This window comes from Homalodisca vitripennis, chromosome 5, assembly GCF_021130785.1.
Source record: "Homalodisca vitripennis isolate AUS2020 chromosome 5, UT_GWSS_2.1, whole genome shotgun sequence".
NCBI lineage: Eukaryota > Metazoa > Arthropoda > Insecta > Hemiptera > Cicadellidae > Homalodisca > Homalodisca vitripennis.
Window position 1 is genome coordinate 71,723,883 of NC_060211.1, and position 15,836 is coordinate 71,739,718.

The 15,836-nt window shown below is 30.8% G+C and overlaps 1 protein-coding gene across 5 annotated transcripts in view; it reads left to right on the forward strand.

Annotated features, from left to right (window-relative positions):
* Positions 1-15,000, forward strand: part of LOC124362338 (rho GTPase-activating protein 20) — a 62,948-nt gene extending 47,948 nt beyond the window's left edge. For 3 of the 5 annotated variants that reach the window (XM_046816757.1, XM_046816759.1, XM_046816758.1), the window contains 3 exons: positions 1,666-1,776; positions 8,051-8,198; positions 10,923-15,000. In XM_046816757.1, the coding sequence (XP_046672713.1) occupies positions 1,666-1,776; positions 8,051-8,198; positions 10,923-11,146 (483 nt within the window). In that variant the 3' untranslated portion in view covers positions 11,147-15,000. The remainder of the gene's footprint in view (positions 1-1,665; positions 1,777-8,050; positions 8,199-10,922) is intronic. The other 2 variants (XM_046816760.1, XM_046816761.1) reach the window with 2 other exon arrangements.
* The last annotated feature ends 836 nt before the right edge of the window (positions 15,001-15,836 follow it).

Sequence of the window (15,836 nt, forward strand, 5' to 3'; positions counted from 1 at the left end):
TACATTATCCTAAAACAGTACGGCTTTACGGTACTAGTCACATATATGGTTTTCAGTAGTTTAGAGTATGGCACTTTGAGTGGTTTTCCCAGAAACTCAGAACAAGTATATCTTGTCACTTTTCAGGTATTTGTCTGTGCCATAGCACACATTTTCAATCATTCTTCTTGTCTCATTTTGCACCATTTTTGGATTGAGTTGTGTTGCACTGACAGGAGTTGCTAGATGCTTTGAGTAGGCTCTCTAGTTGTTAACTTGCTCTGAAGTTGTCTAAAGATAACTTTTAGTCAATAATTTGGGTGTTGTAGAACTGTTTCTAGATGACTATAATCGCTTAAAGCACGTGAGTTAATATTTTTTGTATCAAAGCTAAGACTTGTAATCTTAGAGATTTGTGTCTTACTCATAAGTCCCATTAATGCTTTTAATTTGCACATTAAACTGCACTGTAGGAATAGGTTTCTCTTTTATTTGTGATTGTAACAATTTAACTCTCATATCCAATGCATCTACAGAACAGTGTGTGTATCACTAATAATCATACATACTGAAATGTGGTTTTGTATTTTTTAAATCAGGCCTTTTCATTAATGCCGGATTGTGTTTCCTATCCCTTTTCAAAGTTCCAAAGTAGTAGGTGTTCTTTGTTAATAGTTGATTCTGGAAAGTTTCTGTTACAGAAATCGTTCATAAATATGACAAATCCTTTCCTAAGTTTTTTGTCCAACCTTGGCTGAATAATCTTTTTCAGTAAAAATCTAAATCATGAATCTCAGTCGAGTCAGATTTAATTAGTGAGTACAGTTTTATGTCATATTTTAAAGTGTTTGCCCTTGACATACTAGTAAAACACTACTATTACTCACTACAAAACCATATGAGGTAAGAAGACGTTCCTGCACTGCCTGATATGTCAATGGAAAATCAGACCAGATTCCTTAATGACTACAATTTTATTTATCATGGAACACACCTTGACATACTATCCAAAAAGGTAAATTAATTTATATTTTAAAAAGTAATGGTGCAACATAAAAAATGGCCTATTATGCATTGTTAAAATCACACCTTAAATATGGCCTCGCAGTTTGGTGAATCATCTGCAGGAAACTTAAATATAATCCACGTCTTTGATCAGGAACAACAGTAGTACACAAAATAATTTGTATCTACTGGTGCCATCTACACCACATCAAATGGATCTCCAAAGGGTTGTTGACCCTTTACCTGACAAAATAATACCAAGCGCTCACACTGACTCTGTTAAAGCGTATAATATGAGGTGCAAGCTGCTTTGAGAATACACGCTCCTTTTATTATTATTGATACACATGTTACAAGTGTGTGTAAAAATACACTTTTAATAATCATCTTACTTGATTATTGATGATGTGAGAGTGGAGTACACATAATCTGCAACATCATACTGGGCTACCTGTAGTGCAGTTGAAGTTTTATTGTTATTTGACTCACCGCCACTCTGACTTCCACTGTTTAAAACTATAAGAGGGTCAGCTGATGTCCCAACTTTTCAAAACCTTGCACTCATGTGCAAATTTAATGTCTGCTAAGTAAAGGTAGAAAGTGACATATCAGACACTATTTATTTGGTATTGGATTGAAATCGTGTGTGTGGCAGAATAGTTGTTATGATATTGTCAGCAGGGCTCGAGTCGGTCGAGTTCTAGCAGTGCCAGCCACCACATGACCTTGGATGAGTTGCGTGCTGTCAACAGATATGCAGAATCCACCAAAAGCCTCTCTTACCTCCCCCAGGTACTTGTAACTCTCCTTAGAGCATGCGAGTTTGTGTGCTAACTGGTAGTAGTGGGCTAACATCGTTGTGTTGCTGTCAAGTTAGTATGTTGTGCTATGTATTTGATTTAACATAGCATGTGATTATTAGACAACATATTCTGATTAAAAATTTTAAGTTTTATTGCACAATCTAGTATCTTACGTTTATAGTCTTTTGTTCATTCAAATTAGTCATTTATTTTCGCTCTTATTAAAACATTTCTTGTTTATTGGCGGCTCAAAACACACTTTTCTAGTAAACTCCAAAGCATTAGATATAGATATACTGTATACAGGGTTTATCTGTAATGCGTGGAGACACTTCAGAAGGTAATTCCACGGACCAAAATAAATAAAAAATGTCTATAAAGGTATGTTCTGAAAATGCTTCTTTTCCCAGATATCTGATATTTTTCTGAATAATCTGTAGAACTGCTTTACCAATTGAGTTCAAATTTTACATATTACTCATCTATACAAATATCATGTTTGCAAAAATTAATCATTTAGTTCCTATATTCAGTTTCAATATTAATTTTTTTTAGCTTAGTAACTCAAAAACTGTATAAAATTTTTCACAAGCAATTTTTTGTACCCTATTTAATTTTATTTTCGTTTGTATAATTTTTTAAACTATCAGACTTTTTTAAACAGTGCCCATAATTGTGATGCATTTAAAAAAATGGTGTGCATATTTCACCTGTTCATTATGGACAATTTGGCAATTTCAACTGCATTGATTAAACATTTAAATTAAATTTTGAAAATGACCACTATTGGATGCAGTGTATTAACTCGCCTGACAAAAGTCTGTCACACTCTTTCAAAAATTCGTGGCTGATTTCTGATAGTTGCAGTGGCATCTTGAATATGCTGGTGAACCATTTCATGGTTTACAGTTGGTGTTGAATAGACTAGAGATTTCATATGACCACAGACATAGATATCTATGGGATTCATATCTGGATAACGTGGAGGCCATGCTAAAGGACCACCTTTACCAATCCACTTCATTTAAATGTTCCCTCACCAGCAAAGCGCAATGTGCAGGTGCACCACAGTGCATTTTGCCTTCTTGTAAGTGGTAAATCTTCTAAAATGCCTTGAAAGTCATTGATTAAAAAATTTATGTATGCATTGCCATTTAGTTGTGGAGGTAAAACATGTGGCCCCAGCAAACAATCACCAATAATACCTACTCAAATTTTTAATTTAAATTGTTGTTGGTGTCTACCTTGTTAGCAGGACTAAGAACTTGTACACACTGTAAATGATAGGGATAAAGTTGCTGTTCTTTCAATATTTTCCATAGTGTAGAATGAGAAACCTGTAATGTCCTAGCCAATAGACTTGCACTTACATTAGGTTCTTCATAAACACGTAAAACATTCTCTTATAACTCAGAGTCTGAATTTCCCTTTGCTTTCCTCTACAATCTAAGTTTGATAGTAAACTTCCATTTTCTGCGTCTTCTCAATACAGCAGCATAAGATTTAGGATTTGGTTGTTGCCTGTTCGGAAATTTTTCTTGATACTGAGCAGTTTCATAACAGTTTCCATCAGCCCCATTATAGACAAAATCATATCTGCTTGATGTGACTAAAGATAATTTGACATATTGTTCAGGTCTAGTTGTTTTAAATAGAAAATAAACAAAAAGTTTCTATTCAATTAAAATAAAAAATTAACAAAACAGTTCAATACCAAATATATAACCTTTATCTCACACTTTGAATGTTATTACAATAATGCTTCTGTTTATCAAACATTTACTAACAATGTATAACTACCACCTGATTCTTGTTCACTTTAAATAAGGTATTTTGATTAATATGATAGAGAAATAAAATATTATCTTATGCAAGGTTATCTTAGTAGTAACATTGCTTCAACAATTTTTACATCTAAGAAACAAATTGTTTCAAAAGTCATGTCACTAGATAGAAAATTAAATGGGCTACAAAAAATTGCTCTTTCAAATTTTTATAACAATTTACGTTTTTTTAGTGTAGTGTAAAAAATTAATATGGCTACCATTTTTAAACGGAATGTAGGAACTAAATGATTAATTTTTGCAAACATGATATTTGTATGGATGAGCAATATGCAAATTTTGAACTCAATCGGTTAAGCCATTCTAGAGAAATAAATTATTTGGTAAAAAAAGAAACAAATTGGTCGGATATCTGAGAAAAAAAGCATTTTAGGATATACCTTTATTGGACATTTTTTCTTTATTTTGGTCTATGAAATCACCTCCTGAAATATCCCTGCGCATTTCGGACAGACCCATATAATTATTATTTTGAACCTACACAGATTTGACATTTAAAAACTGTTATATTTCAAAAATATATGGAAACTGTTTTGAAAAGATTGTATAAGGCTCTTAGTATTAAAAAGGTGGAGTTTTTGAAAAAATAATTTAAATTTAGCATATTTGCATCTATCTATATATATATATATATATATATATATATATATATATATATATATATATATATATATATATATATATATATATATATATATATATAGTCTGCTAATTCCCACATAAAATTGCATAAACTAAAACCAAGGCATTTAATAACACCCCAGCCGACCTAGTCTCACCAGAAGTCTGGTAATGTTAAAACAGCAAAATACAATGTATAGTACATTCAAAGAAAACATTTGTACCAAATTTGGCACTAAATGTTTTATCTATACTAATGGAAAACCTTGTTATCAATCATTGTTATCAAATCAATATACAACTATTATTCTGCAATCATTATAATAATCACTGTATAGTTAAATTAATATGAAAAAAACTATTATTTAACAACTTTTTACTTATTGTTAAAACACGTTAGTAAAGCAACAGTCTCTGATTAGACTTAGTTGTTTGAATGGTTTAACAAACTACGTTATCATCTCTAAGACCTTCCTAAAACTATAATGATCATGTACTGAATTTAATTCATCTTGCAACACCTCAAAGTAAATTTTAAATATTTTATAACGTATGCAATGATATTAGTCAGTTGGTTATCTTATGTGACAGACAGAAATTGATTCATAGTTTGTTCTGTTTGCCGGAAATAATTGATATAAAAAAAATCATAAGTTAAAAAAATACTTATTTTTGTAAAATAGTATTAATTTTTTAAGCAATTTAAATTGTTTGAAATAGAGGAGTATGTTAGTGTTTCGTTTGACTAATTGTATATCTTTTGTTTTGTTTTAAGTTGTGGAAAGTTTGTTACTCACAAGGTTTTCTTTTTCAGATAGACATTAAAATTGTGCATTTGTGGTTTGGCTTATGCACTTGATTGTGGTGAAATGTTTCTATTTTGAATGAAATTTATGTTGGATGTGTATTTTATGATGATTTGTTGTCACTGATATTTTTTCTTTTATATCTAATTTCCTTAAAAGTGCGCAAGTTTGTGTATGGGTGTCATTCTACTTGATAGTTTTTAATTTTTCGTAAATTAAGGTATATTTTTAATCCATACAAGCCAAATATCTGCTACGCATTAGTCAGTAGCAAATTTGGGGGAAGAGTTTCTGTCGCATAAGTGGGTTGGTGAGCACATATGAATCAATGAAGGTGAATATGAGTAATAGAAACTGCCAAAATTATAAGTCTGAATAGAAATTGCTCTGTCTCAAGTTGAATTGAAATGCAGTGGGCACCAATAATTATGTACTTGTATAATCAGTAATTCTGTTACATAGCAAATGATTTCCTTGGTCCAGTTAATACTATGGACATCTTAATGGTTTTGCTTATTTTGGCCTAACCAAACAAAATTAGGTTATTATATTTCTTGGTGTTTTTTACTAAAAATTCATTATATAAACCACTTCCAAATAAAATAATTACAGCATTTTACATTTTTTGGATTTTTTTCCTACTATTAATATTTAAAAACATCACTTTTTTGTGATTCCAATAAAGCAAATAACAGCTTCTCAGCTCTTTGTTCTCAAGTTATTCCATTAATTATTATGTATTAACTCAAACTGCATTACACTTAAATGAGAAAGCAACAACGTTACTGTAACTACACCGCTAGCGTCTCTCCTAAAGAACTATTTGATAATAATAGCTGATAGTAAAAATAACAGTATTAAAATAAGTTCGTTATTCAGGCATTGCTGTTGTGGTCTGAAATGCAAATAATTGTTACCCAGCAGCAATAGATTGACTATGTCGACTGAAACTATAGCAAAACCAGATAAAATACATTGAGACTAGTGATAGCAAAGACAATAGCTGTGTTCTGACAATTCTCTGCTTAAGCTGTCAAAAAATAATAATTGGTAAAAGGAAAAATAACTGTATATATTAAACCCTGAAATTATTTGTAGAGAGGTATTTTTGTCCAGGAGCAAACATTCATCTTATTGGACACATTAATTTTACTGGAAAAATTATTTTTGTTCTGGAGCTTTTTGCACAAATTCTCCAAGACTCATAATTTACATTCTACAAAACCATAATTTTTACTTGACACTATTCTTAAGAGTTCTTTGATCTGATATTGTTTTTAAATATATTTCAGTGTTAAACCTTTTATTTTCTTAAAATTCAAATATTTTCTGTTAAAGTGGTTCAATTGATTTTTGGATTTTTTTTATTTTAGAGCCACATCTCCCTATAATTTCATTGATGTCTGAATAGATCAAACTTTTTATCACTTCACAAGGAGATTACAGGATTTAAAAAGAAGGGAATTTGGGCAAATTTGTTACCAGACTCAAGATAAAAACGATTGAACATAAAAATATGAATTTACAGTATGTACATGAATTATAGCTTCAGGATGTGACATGTTTTGTAAGGATTTATGACTAAATTAAATGAATTTGTTTTACTAAATGTAATTAAATAAAACCTTTCTTTAATCCTTCTAGTGCTGGAGCTATTTTGCTATGCTACCCACTTAAATTGACGGCTTAATTTTTATATATTTGCTAGCTTTTTGGAAAAAAATTGTTGTTCGATAACCACTTGACAGATTTTCATAGTTAGTTTTTTTTTAATAATAAAATGAAAAATATATATATATATATATATATATTTTTTCTGTTAAAAATAAGATAGGTTACAATATTTTTGAATGTGATAGTACAACATTTTTATAAACAGTGCAACTTGCCAAACACATATTTAGCAATTCATTGGCTGACAGACCATAACAACATCATAGTTAATAATCATTCCAAAGACCTACAGAGAATAAAACATTAAAAGACGACATTAATTGATACATCAGAACATTCGAGTGCAGCTTTGTGGTTATTTGGATATTTCAAATGAGTTCTATAATAACTATCATCTATATATGGATCGTCAAGCCGATCAACGCCACAAATTTACAAGGTTTTTACCTTGTCAGATATTATAACGCCATGGCACTCAAAGGGTTAATATAAAATTATTACTCTAAAAAATTAAACATTATTAAGTCCATATATATCTGATGTAATAAAACAATAGTTGACTTGGTGTTATTTGCAACTTGCTAACAATGTTTGCTTAGATGTTCTTGGAGCATTTTGTGGGCCGTATTTTGTTTTGAAAGTATTAAGCTTGTGAGTTTTTGTTTGTTGCTAATATAAATAAGCATTTTTGAGTTCAGTTTTAATAGTATATGTTCCTTGTTCTCTTGATTAGTTAAACATAAACAGATCGTATTAGTTGATTATTTTCACTCTGCATGAGTTTCTGTAATGATACTAATCAAAAGCAATTCTTAAACTATTTAACCTTTTAAAAGTATACAAGATCTCAGTTACATTGTAAATTTTATTTCGGGCACCTAATTATCATCATGTTGTTAGCTCATTTATTTGTAACTTTTCCAGTGAGTCATTTGCCTGAACGCTGAAGGCTTCTTCTGAAAATGTTCTCTTAAACTTTGATTTGAAAATGTTTAATTCAGTTATCAAAATAGACTCGTAATTTTTAGCAAAAAAAGACCATTTGGTAATGTTTTAGCTAAGAAAGCTTACTGAAGAGAACCGCAACATTGCTCCCCTTTGTTCCATTTGACAGTATTTATTTTTCATACTTTTTTATGTCCAAGTTTTAGTAAGTTTTCAGCACTAAGCATCATATTTTTAGTTGAAATAGTTGGCAATCAGTTGGGTGAACAGACTGGAGTTTAAAAAAAGGTTTTGGTTTCGTTCCATTAAGTAGGTAGGTAAGTTGGTATGAGAAAGAGTGGGATGGGGTAAAGTGACAGAAAAGCTGTGACAGGTCCACGAGCGACAAGCAGCACGGATGCGGACACGCTCCGAGTGGTTCCTTAACCCTCCCGGCCGCCTGTGCCATAGCATGGACAGCGACCCTACGTCCATCCACGTCTTGCGGGGTTCTAACAATCTTAGTTCCTCCTCCAACATCGGTAAGAACTCAGTGCATGCCTCTCACTCTGTCTTGTCAACCCTTTTTCTAGATTTCCCCCAAAGAGTGTTGACCTCCCTTTCTAATAGCTCTTCCGAACGAAAGAATGATAAAGCAGTGTATATCGTGTTAGTTCCCATTGAGTATATTGATCTGCCAGTTGTGTCTAGATTTTCTCATTTAGACATGTTAGATAATGTGTAGTTTACCCTTGAGTATTAATCCTCAGCTTGTTTGTTTTTTTTTTTTTTTTTTTCAGATATATATCTTCTTGTACTTTAATATGTTAAGTGTATTTTAAATATTTTTACAAAATTTGAATTTATTTTAAACTGTTGTGTAATTAGATTTGTGTGTATCAACCTAGTCACAATTTGTAAATCATTTTCAATTCGCCATTCATTACATTGATATTCAATGTTTCTAAAATAAAAATATGATATAGAACAGTTGCTAGAAATATTAGCCTGATGATTAGTTAGCTGAAGCACTGATAGCATGCTGGTATTATTAGACATTATCAGACTTATTATGGAACTGAAATTGCGTTTTTGAATCAGGTCAGTTATAACTAATACACTCTTGTTTTATGCTTTTGCTAATTTTGTTACTTTAGATGGTATTTTTGTTTGTTTGGTGCATGCTTGGTGTAGGTGAAAACATACTTTAGGGTAAGGGTTAGATTAATTCTTGAAAGTTATTGTGATACAATTCAGCAGCACTTATTTCAGTTATGGTGTACTATTTTCTGATTTTACATAGTCTAGATTTGTTTTGTTCTGTGAAAGAAATATTTATTACTTGCTTGTTTATCCAATTTCCCTGAATATTTCATTTTATTTGGTATGCTATTATTTGTATTTTTAACTTATATTGAAATTCATTAAGTAATTTTACACAGCTTCTTAGCATAAGTTTGTTTTTACTGTGCATTTGATAAAGATAGCGTTTTAGTTGAAGTGATTAGGATGAATAGATATATCCAGCATATTTCAGAGTAAAAAAAATATAAATAAAAACCATACAATACATAATTTAAGTGGTTTACCGAGTTTTAAGACAACAATTTATTATTCAGTTGACTAAATATATTGTAAAAAACTTTTGTTCTTATCTGTTTTTTAATGCTATTGGCACTAGACGCTATTTCGTCCGAGCACCACTTTGAGAACAGATAGTGTCATGGATAACTATAACTCCAGAAGGGAGCATTCCTCTTCGTTTGTTCTGAATGGCTCTCTGCACCCGTCATGATATTTCACAATAGCCTTGTGGATTAATCATGGTTCCTGGCTGTAAGATCTCTTTAACACAGTAGCCATAATGTTGAAAGTGATTTTGAATTCTTTTGGTTTATTCAGTGAATTTTAATGCACCCATTGTTGTGATTGTTGTTTTGTTCTGGGGTGTCATACAGAACTCATTGAGCTTTGTGGTCACTGGACATTTTATGTGTTTGATGAATTAGTTTCTTTGAAGTCTGTTGCGACAGACTTGTGTCCTTGGCCTCCTTTCTTATGAACATCAACTCATCCATCTTTAAATTCTCTGCACTACTAGTGCACCACAACTTTACTCATTAAACTTTTCACTGTATACTCTTGACATTCTTGAGTGAATTTCCACTGCACTAGTCCTTTAGCTTGCAAGAATCAAATAACACTTCGCACTTGCCAGGAGAATCAGTTAAAGGGGTAGAAGCTATGTTTACATGTTGTTAGATTAACTTGAAATGGCGTGGGACACTCAGCTATGTTTGAAGTGTTAGTGGAAGGCGTGCACAGTCGACTACCACGCATTGTTGCATCATACCGTTCAATTGGCCCTTTGACAGCATGATTGAAGGTTGGAAAAAAATACACTCTTGTATGTAGAGGAATAGGAGTCTACTCACGTATCATTGACATTTTCTATTAAATACTAGTGTTGAGACCTATTTAATAAATCTATCAATGTTTACGTAACATCTTTCATGTAACTACCAATGCATGTACTTATCAATATATACATTTCTACAAAAAGATTATTGTTTCTTATTTTAATCCTGTTTGACGGACTTAATCGTTTAGAAGAAAATACGATAAATTATAAGTAATGTCTGTTGAACCCGAAAGATATCCATTGATGTCAAACTACTGTGAATATAAATAGTTCAGTGGATTGTCTAGTCTTAAGTTTCACAGCGGAGGATATGGATTGGAATAGGTGGGATTCGTCAATTCCAAACTATTAGCTGGTCAGGATTTGGTAGAAATTTTCCTTACTACCTGCTTTGACAGATAAAAACTGAAACAGAACTAGATTTTTCATGTTCCAAAATGGGAAATTGAGAAGGCTGAAAATACATCCCATAGAGATTGTTCAGTGGGATTTTAGCAAGAGGTGGTCCTAGTCACTAATGATCCTTAATATCCTGACACTTAAGCTGCACAGATTTCTATAGAATAACTAATAAATGGTTTTATAATGGTCAATTTAAATTTGTTTAGAGAAAATATTTACTGGACAAATATTTTAAAATATTTTTTTTTTAATTTTTGTGAGGTTAAGTGGTAGAGAGGACTTTATAGTCCTAACTTCGCCTCTAATAAAGACATTTTTCATTTCATTTCATTTTTTTACTGTTATCAGAAATTTTAGTAATTTTGTGCTGGTGTGTATCCCATCTCTTAATACGTATTTCAATAAGGTCGATAAGTCAGCTAACATGAAGTGTCTTGTCAAGGAGGAGCCGGGGCTGGTCTGAGCGCAAGCGCCGAGTCGGTTTCCAAGCGACCGAGTGTTCGGCGCAACTCGTCCCGTTCCCGTCACAACAGAGGTTCCCGACGCAACAAAGAAAACGGAGCCAACAAGCCGCTATCCAAGTCTTCCCATGACCCCGAGACCCCCACCACAACCACCACCACCCAGACGATCCAAGTTACTCTCACGTACAAACCTCGGATATAGTGGGACTGCTGCTGCCCACTCTTCTATTTCTTCTTAAATTTGTAAATTTCTTTGTTTAGAATTCTATACTGCCTTATTATATTTCAATGACTGAGACATGACTTTGAATCGCTTTATTTTATAAATTTAACTAGTCAGGTAAACATTATGTTATAGAAATAATTTTGTAATAGTTTTGTTGTTTTACTGTCATGACAATTATCAATACAAAAAAATATCAATCATTTTATACCAATTCTAATGTTACCTAAGAGGATTAATTTAGTAATAACTTTGAGAAATATTTCCAGAGGTGTTTGTCTTCTATTTTGATAATCAATTTGTAACATCAAAGCCATCGTACTTGAATACAATACTACTACTTTAATAAACATAACTTGAATGAAAAATAAGATTAAGGGACATATTATCCCCATAATTATAGAGTATAAAAGTTTATTTTAACACATTTCAGGATGTGCCCTAAAGCTTTTCTACGAGTTTGCAATTGTAATAGAAAAGGGTCTTTGTCATAATATCCTTTTTTTATATCCATTTTATAAACAAATATGCAGTTTGGATTTAAAGAAATCTAGGTAAATTAATAATTGTGTATTTTGTAACTCTGCAAACTTTTGTATTGCTAGAACATTCAAGTAATTTAGTACTTCTAGATACTGATGCTGTGCAAAACATTCATATCATTCCAAACATGCCATTATCAATTTTGCTTCTTTCTGGGTTAAGGTTTGCCCAAGGGCTTTTTGTTTTTCTTAACAAAAGTGTGTAACCAATGTTTGCACAAACTCCTTAAGGTATCATATTTATCCTTTATTTTTGTTAATTTTTACTTTAAAGAGATTTTTTATAAACTATGGTAAAAGTTCCTCTTAAGAGCTTATTTAGCTTAAATATTACTTCATTTTAGCAATTCATAAATTGCACAAAAATGTGATTGAACTGTGTAAAACCAAAGCACAAAATATCTTAAAAGTAAAAATTTTTGAATACAGTTATTTATTTAAATTGGCTATTAACACCATTTACAATAAATGTATATAGTATTGGCTTTAATGTTAGTAATATTAAAGTATATTTACGGTCCAAATTCTGTAACAACTCTTTGTTGTTTTATTTTAAATTTGTTCACCAATAAGAGTATTTATTGATACTTTTCTTTGCTAGCTGGTTTAGTTGAAGAAAATATATGTATATTAATTAATCAGTGGAATTTAGTTGCTCCTTGCAATTTAATATTTTTGTTGTTGATCTTATTTTGTTACGAAATAAGTATTCAATCAGCAGTTTTAAAAATAAGTTCAATGCGATAAGAAATCAAACCTGCCCATTTAATAGCTTACGTTAACCTTCTAAACCCCAGGTGACAATTTACAGTGCACTAAATGATGCACGTTAAATCTTCCAGACTGTCGCCTGGGGTCCAGAAGGTGAATTATTTCTCTGGGTAATATGTAAAGTTTTGGAGTTAAATGTATAGTATCTGTTTTTGTAACTGATATTCTTTAACAAAAAAAGAAACAAAAGAAGTTATGGCACATGAAACGATAATGTTCTTATCCCAACTATATATAATGTAACATGTTTTATACAAGATTTTATATAGTAAGTAAATTGGTCCCTCTTAATACTTCATTAGATCTCTTGCATGCAAATTAAATGAAATATTTTGTATAAATAACCTAAGTATAAACTTCTAGTGGGTGTTTGAATTGAGTATCTGTCTTGTATACTGTAAAAAATGTTATTTTAACTTTGGTTTAGTCAGTTTTTTTGCTAGTTAAAAGAATTATGACTGATAATAAAGTAGACAAATCTTGAGATATATTCTCATTTGTAGCTCTAATTTAGCGTGGTTTAAATTTGTTGTGCCAAATAATTTATTCAATGTCAATTTGTATTTGCCAAAAAATTAAAAAAAGACTTGCATATTGTTTTTGACTTAAATCAGTAGTACTTACAGACAAACTATGTATAAGAAAGTAGCTTTTTTAAGTGTTCACAATACTGTATTGTGTACATTCTTTCTTGCCAGCCCTTGCAGCTATTAAACCAAACTGTTGTGGTGTTTTCATAATAATACAGAAACTACTTTTCGATGACCTTCATTTCATGACTTTTTAAGTACGGTGAGTGTTGTAATTCACGTAATGTCGTATCAGCCCATCAGTTTTAAATATGTTCAATGGAAATATGTAGTTACAAGAAAATGTTGTAATTGTTGTCACATCGACAAGTAAGAACACCAATGTTGTTTTATATGTTTATGGATGTATTAATTGTATTGTAAATGTATATAAACGCAAAGTTTGTATTTTTATATTGTGATCAACTCTAAGCAAATGGAATCAGTTTTGCTGAAGCTAGATGCAATATATATTTAATAGTGATGTTGGAAATTTAAGATTTGAATGATTTAGATTATAAACTATCACCCTCAGGAATTATTAAAACTTTTTTGTGATTCCCCAAAAACCGTGTGGAGTCAGATTTTGTTGTTATAAACTTAATGAAAAAAAAAATACATTTAACATAACTATTTATTATATAGTTTCTAATTACTAGTTCTGCATTTAATTTCTATGAAATTGTTTGAAAATATTGTTATAACTTGTTTAATGATTCTAACTTTTTAAGCGTTTTAATTTAAGGAGATTCAATGACAAATTCAGCTTGAGATTTCTCTTTCAGTACATTATTTTAACTGTGTTTATAGAAACCATCAATACGAGGAAGTTCACTTAGTAGAAAGAATCTTTATTATCTAATAAACGTCTTTCATTTGTAATAACAAATGTTCTCTCTTAATAAATTGGTCAACATTTTAACTGCCTTTTTTCCTTATATAAAGGAATGAGGCTAAATCGTCCATGATGATATCTCCAAAATGTGAAATTTAACTAACCAACACATTATGAGTCAAGAATAGCCGGTGGCCAAGTAAAAATGACCAATTTTTCCAGAATTTTCTTTAGCCTAAAACAGATTATGTTTTAAAACACTTGGTACTTGAGGTCATTGGTCTTAGGTGATTATGTTGCATAAAATCCTACCGATATCATTTTCAATTTTTATTAGTATTGTCGGCCTTGTAATGTTCTGAATCTCTCTATTTTGATCTTTCCCAATGTGGGCTGTAGCCCATGGAGATGGACAGAATAAGGTAAGAAGGTAATCGGTGATTATAAATCTTCCAGCTTACTGTTTATAGCTATAAACTTCAAGGGTTAGATACAAAGGAATCAAACTATTCAACATGTTATCAAGCATATCTACATTGATCCTTTGTTATGTACTCATTGTTCAACATTTATAAATATCCAATAGATAAATTTGTATTGTTGTCAAAAACCAAAATTTTAAGATCGTTATTTACCTATAGTCTAATGTTTTTATATTACTATTGCTGGTTTTGTTTCAAGGTAACATTGAATATTTTTAATAAATTGTTACGTGTTGAATCCCAAGACGAGAAAACTTGTGTACTGTCTAAGTTGTGCAGTTTTTATTTTGTCGTTCTCATTTGTATCGTCCTTGTCATTTTCAGTTGGTGGTTTGTTATTTTTTCAAAGCTTTGATAAGATTTCATTTATAACTTTCCTAATTGTTAAGGTTAATATTTAGCTTTTTATTCACTTTATCACTTTAATTTTATCACTATTATTATTACTGTTTTTATACCACAAGTAAGTTTTATTATATTTTTAATTTTTAATAAATACACTGATAGTTCTAAGGAAAGTTGTTTTGTTAAAGAAACTGGATTTTTCGGCGGCTTGAATCTGTTTGCTTGGATTTTTAGTTAGTACAAATTATTGTAAATACTATTTAAATATATACGTATAATTTTGTTTTAACTCTACTCCTCATTTGTATGTTAAAGTATTTATTTGTATATTACTGGTCATTTAGGCACTGTATTATGTAACAGAGACAGCTTACTATGTTCCTGTTGAGTTCAACTTGTGTTTTATTTTAGGGATAAACTATTTCCAAATATCATTGGTTCTGATGTATTTGACTTAAAAATTACTGTCTTGATTTTTTTTTAACACGGCACAATATTACATAAAATATAAATGTGGTTCTTGCTGCAGTTACCTTTTATAAATGTTCAACTTCAGAAAAAGTTTATTTATAGTTTTTTCCTTTCCTATCATGACTTGTATCAACAGTTATTAAAGGTTTATTAGAAGAGATAAAGTGCTGACAGATTAAAGTAAAAAGGAGAATTGCAGAAGGACTGAATTGCTGACCATTCAGGTACAAGAAGTCTGACCAACACGGTAAACACTGAGTAGTCCTGGCAGGGCAATAGTTTTATTTTGTCAGTGACTCCATTATTAGTGCCAATAACTTTTTTCGCATATGACTTTGGACAACATAATTTCTTTGTGACCTGCAATAAATGTCACTACAGTTACATTACCGTTGATTACTTAGATATGTGAGGGAGAGGAATTTATGATAAAGATAAAGATGATAAGTCTCTAGAAACAATTGATTAATAACAATTCTGACTAAAACTGTGAGTAATTTTGTTCTGTACCAATTCAAACCATTAGTCAATAGTCATTTATCTGCATTAAATACAAGTAAATGAACACTAGGCATTGACAAATTAATTAACATACACTGCAATATGTATAGTAATTGGAATAAACACACCAATTCCTTCTTAGTAATCAAGGTA